We start from the raw sequence: 17,065 nt of genomic DNA, 5'->3' as shown, positions 1-17,065 counted from the left end.
AGAAGGCTGGATGTCGTCGTTTATTGTGTGTGTGACCTGTGACTGCGCTCTCAATCCCCAGAACCGAGCAACAACCCTTTCTGCTGACCTGCTCACGAAGACGCACCCCAGTTGGCTCTCAATACTTTGCGGCTTAGGTTGCCATCTGAGAGACCCCTAAAGCAGGTCACCATTGTGCCCTCAACTTTGTCATAAGTCGCCCCCCCCCCCAAAGCTGTGGTAGGCTCTCTCGCTCTAGACTATGGGAGTCTAGTGACAGGAAGTCCGTTTTATCGCTAAGTTACAGACCTGTGGGATATTGCGACCCGGTAAAGGTGTAAAAATGTGGGCGTTGGGGGTTGGGGATTTAGCTCAGTGGTAGAGCGCTTGCCTAGTAAGCGCAAGGCCCTGGGTTCAGTCCCCAGCTCCGGAAAAAAGAAAAAAAGAAAAAAAGAAAAAAAATGTGGGCGTTGTCTGGTCCAACCCCCCTGTTATCAGGGAAGATTACGTGACTTCATTATGTTCCGTATCTTGAGATGAGGCGCCCTGGAAAAGTTGAGGAAGGTCTTTATTTTAACCCCGCCCCGCCCCCAGCTCACAAGATTAGGGGGGGAATATCTCTTTAAGTACACTAATGGAAAAATATATTGCTCAATAGTAAAATTTATATAAGTGTACCAAAAGCACTTTAAATATTCGACCTGGTTGATTCTGATGGATGTTTCCAATAAAAAAATAAATTTGTTTAAAACGATACTAATAAAGACGAAGTGACTTGTTCAAGGCCTTCAGCTGAGCCACTGAAAAGTGCGACTGAATCTGGTTCTGTGGTTTTTGGTTCAATGGCTCCATCCGTCTTCTGTCTTTATGAAGCAGGGGCCAAGGGCTTAAATCAGCGTTCCTGTGATCTTAGCAAAGGGGACGCTGGCTGTGGCAGGAGGGTCACAAGCCTGGGAACAGCCCGTGCTAGACAGTGGGACCCTGTCTCTAAGAGGAAAAAAAAAATATGAGGGGAGAAAGGAGAACGGAGAGATGACCGGAAGAAGAGTGGGAAAGAGAAGATGGGGCACTGCACACACATGCGCAGATCGAGGCATGCGCAAGAGCACGTGACATGTTGCGACATGTCTAGTCCCGCCCCGCTCCAGGTCAAATCATCCACCCTATATAACTGCTCTGGTTCAGGCAGTGGAGCTGGCTCCTTCCTTCCTAGGCCTGAAAGACTTTAGGTGTTTGGGCGGCCAAATCCATGTTCAAACTTCACATATAATATTCATGTTGGGGTTCTTCCACACCTTGCCCTCTGATAGAAAAAATAATCCCATTTGTACATCTGAGGTAAGAGTGTGACCTGGTTTTCAGAGCTTGACTCTCTGACGGAGGCTGAGAGAAGGGATCTGCAGGTCTATGAGGGAGGGCACTTGGAAGTGGTTTTTCTTGTAGATTTGAGTTGGGACTTCATGGAGATAGGAGAAAAGGCTACCCCCCCCCCAACTTGCCCCTAGGCTCGGGGGAGGGGCAATATGAGCTTAGAGGTGGTTTGGGGCTCCACAGATGCAAAGACATTTCCCTAGAGGGCCCTGGAATCCTTTAGTAAGCGCTTATGAGGCCGTGTAGCGGCTGCCTGGAGTCCAGTTGATGAGACGCCTCCCCATGCCCTGGGACTAGAGAGTGGATCGCATAAAGGCTACACAACCTCAGAGCCCACGGGCTGTTTGTTACTGTAGCAAGAACAGAAAGAAAGAAAAAAAAAAAAAGCTGCATCGGCTTGAAATCTTACGATTTAGAAACCTTAATCATTCCCAACTTTAGACGTTATGCCTGGTTCCTCCTCCTTACTTGGTGACACGTGGCACTAAGAACTGTTACTCATTAAAAATGAAAATCACACACTTTAAAAAAAAACATACACTCATCCTATCAAAATAGCCAGGGCCAGTGGCATTTTATCGCACTGTACACATCTGACTATAAGTACTGACTGGTTACTGTTTAAAGGTGCATTAAAAAACATAAAATCAGACTTCTAAATAATGAACTCGTTGGTCCAGAAGAAAAGGCTGCAAACAGCATATTAAAAAAAAGCTTTGGGAAATCGAATCTTACAGACCATGGCCTTTCTAGTAAGGCGTTGTCCACTGCAAAGATGGATTCACCCTTGAGGAGCGTAGAGGGTGTCACAGCGGCAGCCTGCTTCTCACGGACAGGAAGTGGCGAGGGCACGCCATCGGGACCCTGAGATAGTGTGTCTGCATGAATACGATTTGGTGGCATTAAAGTAGAGGATAAATAACTTTAATAAACTCCCCACCTTGAGGCCCAGGAGGAACAGAGCTCCGTTTCTAAGTTTGGACACAACATCTTTCCCCTTTGTTTTCTGCACCTTAGTGCAATGCCCATTTGCAATTTAACCTAGTTATCTCGTGTTTGCATGCTCTGCAAACCGAATTACACAACCAAATTGCCTATTACAATTTCCCATTATGTGACACAATTACAGAGGAACGATGTGAGGTGAGAGGGTTTTACCAGTACTGGGAAGCACTGATTACATCACTGCCGCACAGAGCAGAAATTAAGGTGAAGCCCTTCCCCCTAGGTGGCAGGCTTTAGGGCTCTGTCTCCAATGCAAATGCTGCTCAGTGTCCCTACGAAAGCTACTCTCTGCTGCTCATCCTGCAAAATTACATCCATCAGGTTTTTGTTTTTTGTTTTTTTTTTTTTTGTCTTTTTTTTTTTAAGTTAGCACCTAAGCAACCCCACTTTCAAGCACGAAGCTCCACTCTTCCTCACAAGCACTTCCAAATGAAACATGGAGTTACAGAAATGTCCCAGGATCCTTTTGGGTCCACAGGAAGAGAAAACACTGTTGCTTCAGTGCGCGAGAGCGCGTGTGAGCATTTTGCAGGCTCACGCGCACGCAATCTTTCATCAGAAAGGAGGAAAGACCATATAGGGAGTGTGTCTACACGTCCATTTATCTCTCTCCCTCCCTTCTCCCTAATAAGACCCCTCGATACCAGAACTGTTGTTTGGCATAACTTCTCAGGGATTCACCAGGGCATGGGCCCACCAGGTACCCCCTGGCTACATTATATTTCATAACAGAAAGGACTGGGGAGAGGGTCGACTGGCTTTTCCCTGACATGCGAGGTGGACTTATTGTGTCCTTGGTTCCTGTCTGCTTCCTGCAGTTCAGCAATGGAAGGAAGATGCTGTGAGGGAAAGGTGCAGCAGCCAGCTCCCAGGTAGGACGAGATCACTCAACTTCCCAAGTGGGCTCAGGGGGAATGAACCAGAATAAAGAGGAGATTAACTAAGGCTGAGTTTGAAGAATCTGCAAATGAACCTGTCAGCTTACAAAACAAAAGCCGTAATGTTTCAATCAGTATCAACTCCACCTCGCAGGCTCAGGCAGCCGGGTTTCCCAGGGCCCACGCTCCCCCATTGTTCAGTAAGAGGCTTGTCACACAATGACAGCCTCATCCTGGAGCTGTAGTAAAACACACCTTATGGCCTCCTGAAGCTTTGTGATGTTACAATAGCCCTTAATTAACATAACTCTCTCCCTGCTAGTGAAAAGGAAAAAATAGGAGATAATTATGATGAAAAGATTGTATTGAATCAATTAATTTTCTTGCACATATAGAGAATTTAAAAGTAAATTTATTCACGAATGCAGTTTAAGTATGAAACCTTTATATTAATAATTATTTCTCTGTGCAAAATGGAGAGCAATAATCTAACTAAGCAATGTCTGTAAAGTAGAAATATTTGCTTTAAAATGCAACCGATATTTTACATTTTCTTGAGGAAGGGCTGTCTTTTTTCTCTTAATTCCCAAGAAATCAAAAATAAGATTAAACAATAACAGAAAATTAAATATTGCGGCTGAGAAATAATGGATAATAAAGAAATCCAAGCCCACTAAACTCTCTCACACTTTAGCAGAACGATTTTTAGTTCCCAGAAAAGAAAGAAATTTGACCCCTGGAAAAAACCTAATAGCTCATTGGTTGCTCTGAGCCTCAGAAACATTGAACTAGCCGTCCCTTCCCACCCAGTCTTGAAGGCCAAGTGCCGAATGACCAGAATGACATGACCTACATCCCAAGGATTTCTGGTGTGGGAACTGTGCCGGGAAAGGCCAGGAAATTTACCACCACTGCCCTCTACTCAGATATAGCCATTTAATTCTGCTCACATCTCAACAGACTCATTGTACCTCAGAGCTGCTGTGTGGGTGCTTTTTTTCCTCCACCTCTTATCCCCCACCCCCACCTCTATGACTAGATGGGAGAGAAAGGATAGAGGGGAGAGAGTAAGGTAGGCGGTCCCTGAATCTAATTTGTTTCCTTTTGTTTCTTTTTTGAGTAGGACTACAAACAAACTGAAACCCCTGTGATGGTTTGTGTGTGCTCTACACAGAAAATGGTACTATTACAAGGTGTGGCCCTGTTGGAGGAGGCGTGTCACTGTGGGTGTGGGCTTTAAGACCCTCATCCTAGCTACCTGGAAGTCAGTCTTCTCCTGGCAGCCTTCAGGTGAAGATGTAGAACTCAGCTCCTCCTGCACCAGGCCTGCCTGGGTGCTGCCATGCTCCCACCTTGATGATAATGGACTGAACCTCTGAACCTGTAAGTCAGCCCCAATTAAACGTTGTCCTTTGTAAGAGATGCCGTGGTCATGGTGTTTGTTCACAGCAATAAAACCCTAACTAAGACACCCCCCCCACCCCTGAAAAACCAACAACCATGGTCTCACTATCCGGTCTCTAGTATTTATATACCCTCTGAAAATTTCCCAGAATTCCAAAGGTCACACACTAGCAGAAACTATCTGCAGTTGGCAAAACTGTGCCTCTGCTAGAGCACGAGGCAAATCACGCTCAGCTGCTTCAAAGCAGTCCCGGGTCATCCCCACATCTGGGATTAAAAAAAAAAAAAAGGCATTCTTATAATATTTCTGGTTTATTTGTTTGTTTGTTTTAAGGAACCAATTCCAGGATTCTCACTACAAATTGTATTAGGAGACGGTTTCCTGAGTCCAGTCATCACCGGAACAAGTTCCTTCCACCTGCCGGCAGGGCCAAAAGTGGCCCTGGTTCCCTGGCCCGGGAGCCAACTCCTGCCCTGCTTCTTCGTGCGCTCCATGCTTCCCTTTACCAGTACAGGGTGCGAAGAGGGCGGATGTTCCTATCCCTTAGCTAAACTAAGGCGCACACGTCGTGAATGCGCTGCCTGTCTTGACATAATTGACTACATGCCGTTTGCCTGCCCCTTGATTCCCTCTTCATTCTCAATCCCAGAGTCCAGGAGGGCACCTGACCACAAAAGCCGACTCAAGGACCCTGAAGCTAGGCGACCCGGATAAGGCCCAGCCAGCAATGCTAACGTCTTTGCTTAACCCCTTGTGTCAACGTATGATTCGTCAATGCAACAGGCCACCCTGCTCCTCCCCGATTTCTGTTCCCATCCTATAAAAGTGGTGTGTAATCTTCCTTCAGAGACGAAGTTCATTCAGATCCCAAACTGGCCACCTCCCTGCGTGCACAGAAAAGCTTTCATTTTTAAGCTTCGGTCTCTGAGGTGAGTTTTCTCAGCTTCTACCCCAACCCAACAATTGGCAAATAAAAACACAAGGAAAAGGCTGTCGTGTCAAGGAGCGAATCAACAGCTGTTGCTGTTCAAACCATTCGTACCAAGTAAGGAAACACACTAGAAAAACTCAGCCTATCATGAACGGAAACACAGAATTTTAGACATCAATTTGGTATCTCCTGCATCATCAGACACCATCCAGTGCCTCTGTATCGCTATGAGTGACAATAAAGGACTTCGGCAACTCTCGGAAGAATGTGACCTATCCTTTTAAAGACCAGCTCCAAAGAAATGTACTGAGCAATGCAGCATCTGGGGAACACTTGCCTAGGCTTTTCAAGTGATTTCTTTCAAGGTGAAACACTCTTTTGGGTATTTTGATTTTGCCAAATAATCAGTCACATGATTGTACTTTCGAGGCTCCCCAATAACGACTTACATGTGTATGGGTGGGCAAGGAGTTAGGGGGTTTAGGGGAGCCCTTATTATTTTGAACCTGTTCTCAAGGGAGAAGGCGAGTGAGAACAGAAAAGGGTAGGCGGAGTTTCTCTTCTACCTACTTCCGCAGGAGTGTCTGTGCGAAGAGTGAAGAGAGAGATTTTCCCAATGGAGAACTCGACCAGCAGAAAAACTCTGGCTCTCGTTTTGAAGAGGCATCGTGGGTTGAGAAAGAGAAGGTGTTTACAAAGTAAGGCTGTAGCTGTGCAGGGTGACATATGCCCAAAATCTCGGCATGGGGGAAAGGGGTGCAGAGGTCAGACTGTGAGCCCAAGGCCAGCCTGAGCTAAGCAGCCAGATATTCTCTCTCTCTCTCTCTCTCTCTCTCTCTCTCTCTCTCCATATATATATATATATATATATATATATGTATATATATATGTATGTATGTATATATATATGTATGTATTTTTTTTTCAGGTTACACAGTAACCCTGAAAACAATCAGCTCTTGTTCTTTAATTCTTGCCATGACGCATAAAGCCAGTCAGAGCTTGAGGCCTTAAGGCAGAAGGGTGGGTATTAGAGCAGGCTGAGCCTTAGAACGAGCGAAGGCTTGGATCCCTTCTGTGAGCCCGTCTCAATGGCGCTTCTGCTCTCAGTAGAAGCTGAGAGAACAATCTAAGCTTTGGAACACAAGGCGAGGCCTGCTCACCAGCCCTTCCATGAGCTTAGGAACGTTTCTCTTTTCCCGACAAATGGTCTCTGTTTCCTCTTCTGTGTTAAACCTTAAACACAAAATCTAGTCCTGTTTGGGAGGGAATAAGAAAGCAGGTCTAGTACTTAACAAGGTGCCTTGCTGGTAGCAGCAGACTGCTTCCTTTCCTGTTATAAATTACAGACTTACTTGTTTGTTCTTGATCAAAATAAAGCATCCTTAGTTCCTTGTATCACAGATACAGGGCCTCACCATCTCTGAGTGTCTTCTCCACAGTTAATGAAGCATGTGATCTCCTAAGCATGAACAACGTGGCTGCTTACGTGAATGCAGCATTTTGGTGAGACTTACCAATTTTTTCATTATTCTTTTTCTGACTGACAGGCCTGATGAATTGGAAGATAATGACATGTCCGGTGTCCTTGCCGGTTAGTTGCCTTAGTCACCGTTCTATTGTTGCAAGAGATACGATGACCATGACAAGTTTTGTAAAGGAAAGCATGTGACTGCGACTGGCTTACAGTTTCAGGGGTTCAGTCCATTATCATCATAGCAGGAAGCATGGCAGCCTGCAGGCAGACATGGTGCAGGACAGGATCTAAGAGTTCTACACCCGGATTGGCAGGCAGCAGGTAGAGACTGAGACAATGGACCTGACTTTGGCTTGTTGTTGTTGTTGTTGTTGTTATGAGACAGGTTTTCTTTGTTTAGCCCTGGCTGTCCTGGAATTTGATTTGTAAACTAGGCTGGGCTTGAACTCCCAGGATCCTCCTGCCTCTGCCTCCTGAGTGCTGGATTAAAGGCATGCTATCATGCCCAGTTTTAGTTTAGGCATTCAACAAGGTCACGCCTACTCCAAAAAGGCCACGCCTCCTAATCCTTTCTTTTCTTTTTTTTTTTTTTTTTCTTTTTTCTTTTTTTCGGAGCTGGGGACCGAACCCAGGGCCTTCCGCTTGCTAGGCAAGTGCTCTACCACTGAGCTAAATCCCCAACCCCTCTCCTAATCCTTTCAAATAGTGCCACTCACGACCAAGTATTCAAATATTTAAGCCTACAGAGGTGGGGCAATCTTATCCAAGTGAAACACTGGTTTTATGTCAACTGGACACAAGCTAGAATCATTTGGGAAGGACTTTCAACTGAGAGACTCTTTCCATAAGATGGGCCCGGAGAGAGGGCAGAGAGAGAGATACTCAGCAGTTGAGAGCACGGGCTGCTCTTTCAGAGCTCCTGAGCTCGATTCCCAGCACCCACATGACGGCTCGCAACCATCTGTAACTACCGTCCCACGGGATTTGAAGCCCTCTTCTGTGTACAGGTAAAATACCCATACACAGATATTAATTAATTAATAGCCAGGCATGGTAGTGAATGCCTTGAATCCCAGCACTCAGTAATCAAAGGCAGGACCTCTGTGAGTTCCAGGCCAGCCTGGTCTACAAACTGAGTTTCAGGATAGCTAGGGCTTCAGCAACATAAAGTTGACCTGAAGGAAAATCTGTAGTACGTTTTCTCAGTGATCGCTGCAGGAGGGCCCATCCCGTTGTAGGTGGTGCCAGTCCTGGGCAGGTGGTCTCTGAGTATATGAAAAAGCAGGCTGTGCAAAAGCAAGTCAGTAGGCAGCCTTTCTTCTTATCAGCTCCTGCCCAGTTTAAGTTCTCACCCTGACTTCCCTTGATGATAGAATGTAATGTGGAAATGAAAAACCAAACCAAACCAAACCCTTTCTTCCCCAAATTGCTTGCCTTTGTTAGGATTTCATTGCTGTGAAGCGACACCATGACCAATTGGGGCTGGCTTACAGTTTAAGAGGTTCAGTCCCTCACCGTCATGGTGGGAAGCATGGCAGTGTGCAGGCAGACATGGTGGTGCAGGAGGAGCTGAGAGTTCTACATCTTCATCCGTGTATTCTACAGGCAGCTAGGAGGTGGGTCTGTCTCCCTTCCTCACTGGGTGGAGCTTGGGCATAGGACCACAAAGCCCACCCCCACAGTGATGGACTTCCTCCAACAAGGCCACACCTACTCAAACAAGACCACGCCTCCTAATGGCGCCACTTCCCACGGCCAAGCACATTCAAGCCCAAACACTGTTCTTTCATGGTGTTTGTCCTAGCAATGGAAACCTAACTGCAGCCTTTGGGTACGACTCTTACATGGTGTCCATTCTCCTATCACAAAGAAAGGGGGCTTATTGTTGAGATCAACTAGCCAAGGTTTTTGTGGTATAGATTTGGCTTCTTCGTGGATAAACTCTATTAAACAGACAAAGATTTCAGAATTGGCTGCACCTTGAATATTCGTATCTGATTCACAGACATCTGGGTCTCCCTGAGAAGGAAGCTTTCTCACAACCAGCGCTGTCCAACAGAGAGATAAGCCAGCTTCTCAGGGAGGGAACTCCCTTTGATGGGAAGAAACCAAGCAGAGACACTTTGCAGGACCTTAGGGAAGGCAGTGCACCCCTGGGTGGGGAGGCAGAGACATCCCCCGACTTGAGGCTGCTTCATTTCCGATGAAAGTAGCCTTGGATAGCACATGACTGCTGGAAAATGACCGAGTGTCTCCTTTCACAGTGAGCCATTTGAAGAAGCAAGTTGTGGGTTTTTTTTTTTTCCAGAGCAGGTCCCGCTGGTAGACTGCTTTTCTGCCTTAGCACCGCGGCTCAGACCACAGGGTCCAGAAAGTGACAGAGCAAGTCCGGGTGGTTCATGGATATGTTTAGGCGTAGAGCTGCTGCTGCCCCCACAGTATCGAGAATCGTGATTCGATCACCGCCAAGCCCCTTCGCCCTGGTATTTGTCATCTTCCTGTTCTGCCATCCTGTGCCACAGCATCAACTCCTGGTCCCACTAGCAGCCATCCTGGGATATGATGTCTTGCTAAGTGTGCCAAGAAGCCCCAGGTAGGCAGTTTAGCGTCTCAGGGTAGCATGTTGGTTTAGCGTGTTGGTCGGGGGCACAGCTTGGGAAAACGTACAGCTGGCTTCCCAGCGCAGCGTCTCCAGGCCGGCGTGTGGTCAAGTGCAGCACTTGGTACAGTCTTGTGTGCTGACTGCACCGTAACCACAGAGGAAGTTACCACAGGAAGTGTCCCGGCTGTTGCTTATTAGCATTAGAACAAAATTACACAAAGTAAATTGTTAGCAGACGTGTTGCCGTAATCTTTAACCGGTGGCTGTAAATAGGAGTGATCCTCTTTCAAGTCAATACTAGATTCCCCAAAACCCAGCTTCCAATTGTCCGTGAAGGAATCACGTGGGGTGGAGCTAACTAAACCTTGGAGGGAAAGGCACGAGGGGGCGGAGGTCCCAGCATCCTTAGCGCCGCAGGGTCAGGGCGGCGCTCCTGGGCAGACATTACTAACTTGGCAATATGGAGGAGGGAATGCTTGTGCCTCTGGACATCTGACGATCTGCTGGATTCCCCTCAGGGTTCTTGGTCTGCCCCTCTCATGGGACAGAATAAAATCGTGTGGCAACACAAAAGCCGAGCCGAGATTCCGCTCTTAGTGTGTTCATGTCAAAAAAAAAAAAAAAAAAAAGCCGCGTTGGATTTTTTTGGCGCTTCTCCTCTTAACAAGATGTGCCTGGCTCTACTGGGGAAAGTAGGAAAGGGAACCTTCTGAGGGCACATCCCATAGCTGATGCATTGGGCTACCTCTCCAGGTAGTCTCTCTCCAGAATAGTTCTCAGGGAGAGATCAGAATGTCCTTCAAGGCTTTCTGATGATGCCTATGTTCAAATAGAATATTGGGTGTTTCCAGTTTCCTTCAGATTCAACAAAACCCTCCTAAAAGAATATACAAAAAGTGTTTTAATTTAAACCATTTTAATTTAAAGAAGTATTCTGTGACATCATTGGGTTGTGGCTGTGTCGTGAGCAGGGGCAGTGAGCACACATGGTATTGCACTATTTTCCTAAGAAATGTATAATTCTGTATGTTCTGTTTGTTTCTCAACCTCTCAGCCCAGCCTCCCTTCCCAAGTTTTCAATTCTGAACACAGTTTTTTCTGAGGTGTTCTCTGCTCTTTTATTTCTTCTGAAAGGGGAAAGAAATGACAATCTTGTGGAAGAGAAATAACAGGCCTGTGTCCTCCCGGGCAGACATAACCGAAACCCTTAGGCAGCTGCTCCTGGCCAGGACTCCCCAGTACGCCTTTCTCAGATATCCAGGTCCTCAGGTCTGGCATTTCCACTCAGCCGAACCCAGGCCCCAGAACTGTTCTGGTTACCTAGCTGTCCCAGGACAGGCCGTGCTACAGTAAGAGGGGACGCCTACAAGTAACAGCTGGTAGGAAGATTAGACTGTGTAGTGCCTCCACGTTTGTTACCAAGCTGGAAAGATATTTAAGAACATGCAATAGCGGCTATACTCCCGCCACTTCTTAGATTTTCCAACTCCAGTGTAGGAGACTCACATACACACATATACACACACAGACACACACACACATATATACACACACAGACACACACTCACACACACATATATACACACACAGACACACACTCACACACAGGCACAAACACACATATATATACACACACACACAGACACACACATATACACACTCACATACACAGAGACACACACATATATACACACAGACACACACTCACACACACAGACACACACTCACACAGACACATATACACACAGACACACACTCACACACACACAGACACACACACACATATATATATACACATAGACACACATACTCACACATAGACACATACACATATACACACACAGACACACACAGACAGACACATACACAGACATACACACACACAGGCACACACACAGACACAGACAGACATACACAGAGACACACAGATACACAGACACACATATACCATACACATACACACACAAACACATACACACACAAAGGCACAGACAGGGAAAGGCACACACAGACAGGCACAGACACACACACACATAGACACACATAGATACAGACACAGACACTCACAGAGACACACATAGATACACAGAGACATAGACACACACACACAGGCACACACAGAGACACACACAGGCCACACCTTTTATTTAAAATCTTCACAACAGGAATAATGTGTTTCATAAAACATTTAAAATGCTTTAGGCCACTGAATTGTCCCTTGATCCCCCCACCAAGTGTTTCCAAGTGTAATTGGAAATGTTCGGAGCACGGGCACCCACACTCTTTAATTTGGAATTATGCAAAATGTGATCATTACCCACCACAACCTGAGGCCAAGCTGTGCGGCAGACACAGCGAGTGTGTGAACCGTCAGATATGAGTTTAAGTCTCTCTCATTCGGGCCAGGGTAACCCGGATGGCCTGACCCCTGAAGGTCTGCTCAGAGGAAATAGCCTTGCATGTTCTACATTTGAGAAGCTACTTAGTTGCGCTGTCTGACAAGATTTTTGAGAGGGATGGAAATTAATTATACTTACAGTATTGCTACAGTGATTTGGTCAACTAATTAGATTCCATGAGAAAACGGGCAAGAAGAATTGGTTTCGCCGGGTCTTCTGTGATATGTCAGCCTTCGTTCCCAGACTAATGAGATTGCTTCCTGGTGCTTTGTTTTGTTTTGTTTGGCCAAACCTTAAATGTCTGGAATCCTACAATTGAGCTAATTTAAGGCTTCATGTGAAATAAGACATCATGTCTGGGGACAGAGCTCCAGTTCTTCCACAGACTTGAACCTAGCTCTCTTTCAAAAACTGCTTGAGGCCTCCCCTGACTTGTTCGGCCTTATTTTAATTTGGGGCACCAGTGAGACATGGGTCAGTTTAGGCAGGGCGTTTGGCAAGCTCAATACTGCTAGTCATTCAGGAGCCTGTGTCCCTGGAAGCCGCACCATGAGCCTACAGGGAGGGGCAAACGCTTTTGAGGGGCAAATGCTTTCGAGAAGCGACTTTTCTAATCTCGATGCTTTCCCCCCAGCAACTCTGTACATGGGAATTGTCTGGTGCTTTTTGAGACAAGGATCTAACTTCAGAACAGCATCGAGCACCCAGCATTAACAATCTTCTTCAAGGTAGAGTCTGCTCATTGCTTTAACATTTTGAAGAGTCTCTCCAAGGTCTATTTCAAGGTCATTTCTGCCTCGTGCTAAAAATAACAGACATCCGGCTCATCCACAACCTGATCAAGTTCCATTCAGCGGGAAGCTTTGGGACATTTTTTTCTCCTTCTCTGTCGTACTTAAACCCAACCACTGGTGTATACGTAACACAGACCTTACAGGGTCATACTCCCACAAACAGGGAACATCAAAGGGGGCCCTTATAGCACAGCATGGAATGTGTCCCGTGTTCTTCACCTAAATTCTAACTGATTGGTACAATGGGTAGATCTGTCCAAGAGACTACGTCTGTCTTGTTAGAGACCAGGACGTCTGGCTACCCTTGCCAGCTAGACCATGCTCCGACTGCAACCTGGGGGAAGAAACCTTTTTAAAACTCATACCATTGTCATGGGACAGCCAGGGTTACCCTTAACCCTCACCTTCCCCAGATGTGCCTTATGGAAAAGGATGTGCCCATGAGTTCTCTATTCATCGAGAATAAACAAAGGGAGTGGGGGAAGGATTCCATAAAGAATAGCATCAAAGAGGTCACCCTTCTGCCGAGGAAACCATGGCCCCATCCCCCCTCCTCTGGACACAGCTGCAAAGGGTAGAAAATCAATTTTTTCCCATTATTTCACAGTGAAGAGTAGAAACCTATTTGTAAATTGAATTAAACCCAATAAAAACATGTCCACGTATTTGTTGAAGACTAGAAAAATTAGCCGCAGACCCAGCTACAGAGTGCGGTCATGTAACTAGAAATCAGCATGTACCATTTCAAACTTTGCTCAGACAGTTCCCACCCCACCCCCACCCCCATTTTTCCCAAGAAACACCCATAGCTAAGTGTCACCAAGATTCTTCAGCACGTCGTCCCATTGGAGCCTCAGTGAGACTCTGGGAGGGAAGGGTCACCAGGTCTTTGTTTAGGCAGATGGTTGCTTCTGAATTTGTACAAGTCGGTCAGTAAGGAATGGATATGAGTTGGACCCTGATGGAGCACGATTTCTTCCCAACTGGCAACCTGGGGTGCTGAGTGTGGAATTCGTCCCCTGTCCCTGTGCAGCCTAGATCTTGCTTATAAACACCCTACCCCAGCCATGCAGTCTGTACATCCTGAAAGCTCATTAGCAGTCTGCCCTCTGGTGGAGCAACGAAGTACTTCAGTAGCTAGAGCCCGGAAAATATCCTTTCCTCTTTCTCTTTGACAGAGAAAAACAAAAACAAACGAACAGACAAAAAAAAAAAAAAAAAAAAAAAAGCAACAAAAATTCAAGTTTTCCAGATAGTGCAAGGCGAGGCAGTCATGAGAAGACAACTTCCAGAGCTGAGTCCAGTGACGCTCAGTTCCCAGAACAGGGAGGGATTGCCACCGTCCCCGGAACAGGGAGAGGTTGCCACTACCTCCCGGGACAGCATCCCCACAGCCTCTGCAGGGACAGGGTCCTTCTTTTTTTTTTTTTTTTTTTTTGGTTCTTTTTTTCGGAGCTGGGGACCGAACCCAGGGCCTTGCGCTTCCTAGGTAAGTGCTCTACCACTGAGCTAAATCCCCAGCCCCTACAGGGTCCTTCTTAAGACTCCCCAGGACTCTTCTTGGGTGACAACATTCAGTTATTCACTCTGTCATGGCACAAATAGCACCCGTAAAGAGTGACCAACATGTCAGAACATTCAATGTAATAGGCTTTCTGTGATCTTTCTGACAAGCCCAGCGCACACACATGTGAGTCTCTGAAAGGGACCACTTGGTGTGTTAGAAAAGGCAAGGATGCACACGTTTTATAAAAAAGACCCAGTCTTTGGGGCTGTCAGCCCGTGACGTTGGCCGACTGCTGCTCTGGCAGACAGAACCTTGAGATCTGGGGTTTCGTTTCCAGCTCGTAAGGACTTCAGAACTTAGCTTGCTTCAGCTTGTCAATGTGATAGCAGAGTTTCAGCGCGGGGCCCAGCTTCAGTCCCAGGTATTTCATGATCATGTCACTCCTTAGCAACAACAAGGCATTGCCATCAATCTCCTGGAGGGAAGGAAAAGCCAAAGGACAGTCAGAGTAGTCAGATGGGGGGCTAAGGTCTGGGGGCGCTCACAGGGCACTTTACGGGCAGGTGAATAGATCAGAGAGCACACACTCCTAGCTCTGGGAAAGCACTTGGGTACAACTGAAGCAAGCAACTATAATGCCCTCCTCTTCCTGGCCCCTCCTGGAACTCATTCGCTACCTTGTACCTTTTGGATTCCTGCCTTCTTCTGATTGAAGCAGACAGAGCTTCACTTAGAGTCCTCCTATCTCATGTGGGATAGATGTCATCCAAGTAAAGAGAGAGCCACAGACAGGTCAGCCTGAGGAGGGCCAGGACTGATGCTCCTGGCTTTAAAGAGGGCCGTGAAATGGGAGAGCTAGACAAGCAGATTGCCCCTGAATTACCCAGGCAACAATGTATCCCTCTCACACCTGGATCTTAGTCCACTGAGACCCATTTAGGCTCCAGACCACAGAAATAAAGGTAAGTGATGTCTGTCCATTGTCTAAAAGCCCCGATATGTAGCAATGTGTTATACTACCAATCCCGAACTGATACAGTAAGCTGGGCAAGTAACATAGCAATTCTTACCTTTCGCCCTACTTACCATCTTTGTCTATTTCAGAAGTGCCTAAATGATCATAACATTTATATGAAGGCTGCGTATCTGAGTGAGGCTTCGTGTAACGTGTTTATGTGTATTTTCTCATTTAACCCTCTAAGCCAGTGGTTCTAACTTGAGGGCCGTGACCCCTTTATGGGATTGAATGATCCTTTCTCAGGGGTCACCACCAGAAAACACTGATATTGACATTATGATTCATAATAGGAGCAAAATTAGTTTATAAAGTAGCAACAAAAATAATTTTATTCACCGAACTGAGAACAGGACCCTCTTGGGGAGGATTAGAGGAAGGATTGAAAGAGCTAAAGGAGCTTGCAACCCCATAAGAACGACAAAGCCAACCAACCAGAGCTTCCAGGGACTAAACCACTACCCAAAGAGTATACATGGACTAACCTAGGGCTCCAACTGGGTATGTAGCAAAGAATAGCCTTGTTGGGGCATCAGGGAAAGGGGAAGCCCTTGGTCCTGCCAAGGTTGGACCCCTAGTGCAGGGGAATATGGGGAGGGTGCAGTAAGGGGGATGTATGGGGGGAATACCTGTATGGGGGAGTGGGAGGGGAGGGAATAGGGGCTTATGGACAGGAAACCAGGAAGGGCAATAACATTTGAAATGTAAGTAAAGAAATATATCTAATAAAAAATTTAAAAAATTTTATGATTGGTAGTGACCACAACATGAGGGACTGTATTAAGGGGTTGTGCTTTAGGAAGGTTGAGAACCACTGGATCACAGTTTGCCTGGCAAATTGCAGGGGTGCTATAGATGACTGTTGAATGCACAGGTGGGTGGATGGATGGACAGATGGATGGTCGATGAACAGGTGGATGGATAGATGGATGGATGGACAGACAGATGAGTGAGTGGATAGATTTGTGGATTGGTGGTTAGATGGATGGTTGGATGAACAGACGGATGGGTGGGTAAGTGGATGATGACTGGATGGACAGGTGGACAGATGGATGGATGGACAGACAGGTGGGTGAGTGGATAGATAGGTGAATTGGTGGATGGATGGATAGACAGGTGGGCGAATAGGTGGATGGATAAAGGATGGGTGGAGGAATGGACAGATGGATGGATGATGGATGGACAGATGGAGGGGTGGATGGATTGGCAGAAAAGCAGGCAAGGCCCAAAAGAGAACAGAAAAGAGATGTGTCTCTTCAAAACACAAATCTGGTGGTTGCTTTGCCCTGACAGGCCTATGGTTGCCTCTGGCTCACTTAAGGGCACGGCTAGAGCTTAGCCTAGATCACCAGCATTTGGAGGATCCTGAACTCCTCTCTCCTTCCATGCATCCCCTTCCCCGGCCCTCCCTTCAGACCCACGACTTTCATACATGCTTTCTGAAGAGCTCCACATGAGGCCCCAGGGCCTGAGGGTCTGCATCTTTCACAAACCGGACCACGTCCTCCACGGTCCAGGTAGAAGGATTCCTGCTGCTTGGCCTCCTGGTATCCTGTATCTCTGGAGATGGGCTCGGGGCTGGAGGGAGTAAGCAGAGGAGGAGACCATGAACCATTGAAACTCAGTGCCCATTTGGTGCTGCCTACTGGGTTTACCCACCCCATGCTTGCCCAGAAGGAGTCCTTAGTGCTCTGAAGTCCAC

General features: G+C 46.7%; 1 protein-coding gene across 2 annotated transcripts in view; it reads right to left on the bottom strand.

The window, feature by feature from the left end:
- Positions 1-10,547: 10,547 nt before the first annotated feature.
- The window catches only part of Scml4 (Scm polycomb group protein like 4), a 93,881-nt gene continuing 87,363 nt past the window's right edge, over positions 10,548-17,065 (bottom strand). For both annotated transcript variants that reach the window (NM_001415016.1, XM_063279174.1), the window contains 2 exon segments: positions 10,548-14,823; positions 16,796-16,941. In NM_001415016.1, the coding sequence (NP_001401945.1) occupies positions 14,698-14,823; positions 16,796-16,941 (272 nt within the window). In that variant the 3' untranslated portion in view covers positions 10,548-14,697.

The sequence above is a fragment of the Rattus norvegicus genome, chromosome 20 (genome assembly GCF_036323735.1).
Source record: "Rattus norvegicus strain BN/NHsdMcwi chromosome 20, GRCr8, whole genome shotgun sequence".
Taxonomy (NCBI): Eukaryota; Metazoa; Chordata; class Mammalia; order Rodentia; family Muridae; genus Rattus; species Rattus norvegicus.
Note: the sequence above shows the minus strand (reverse complement) of the source record. Positions and strands in the feature narration are given on the sequence as shown.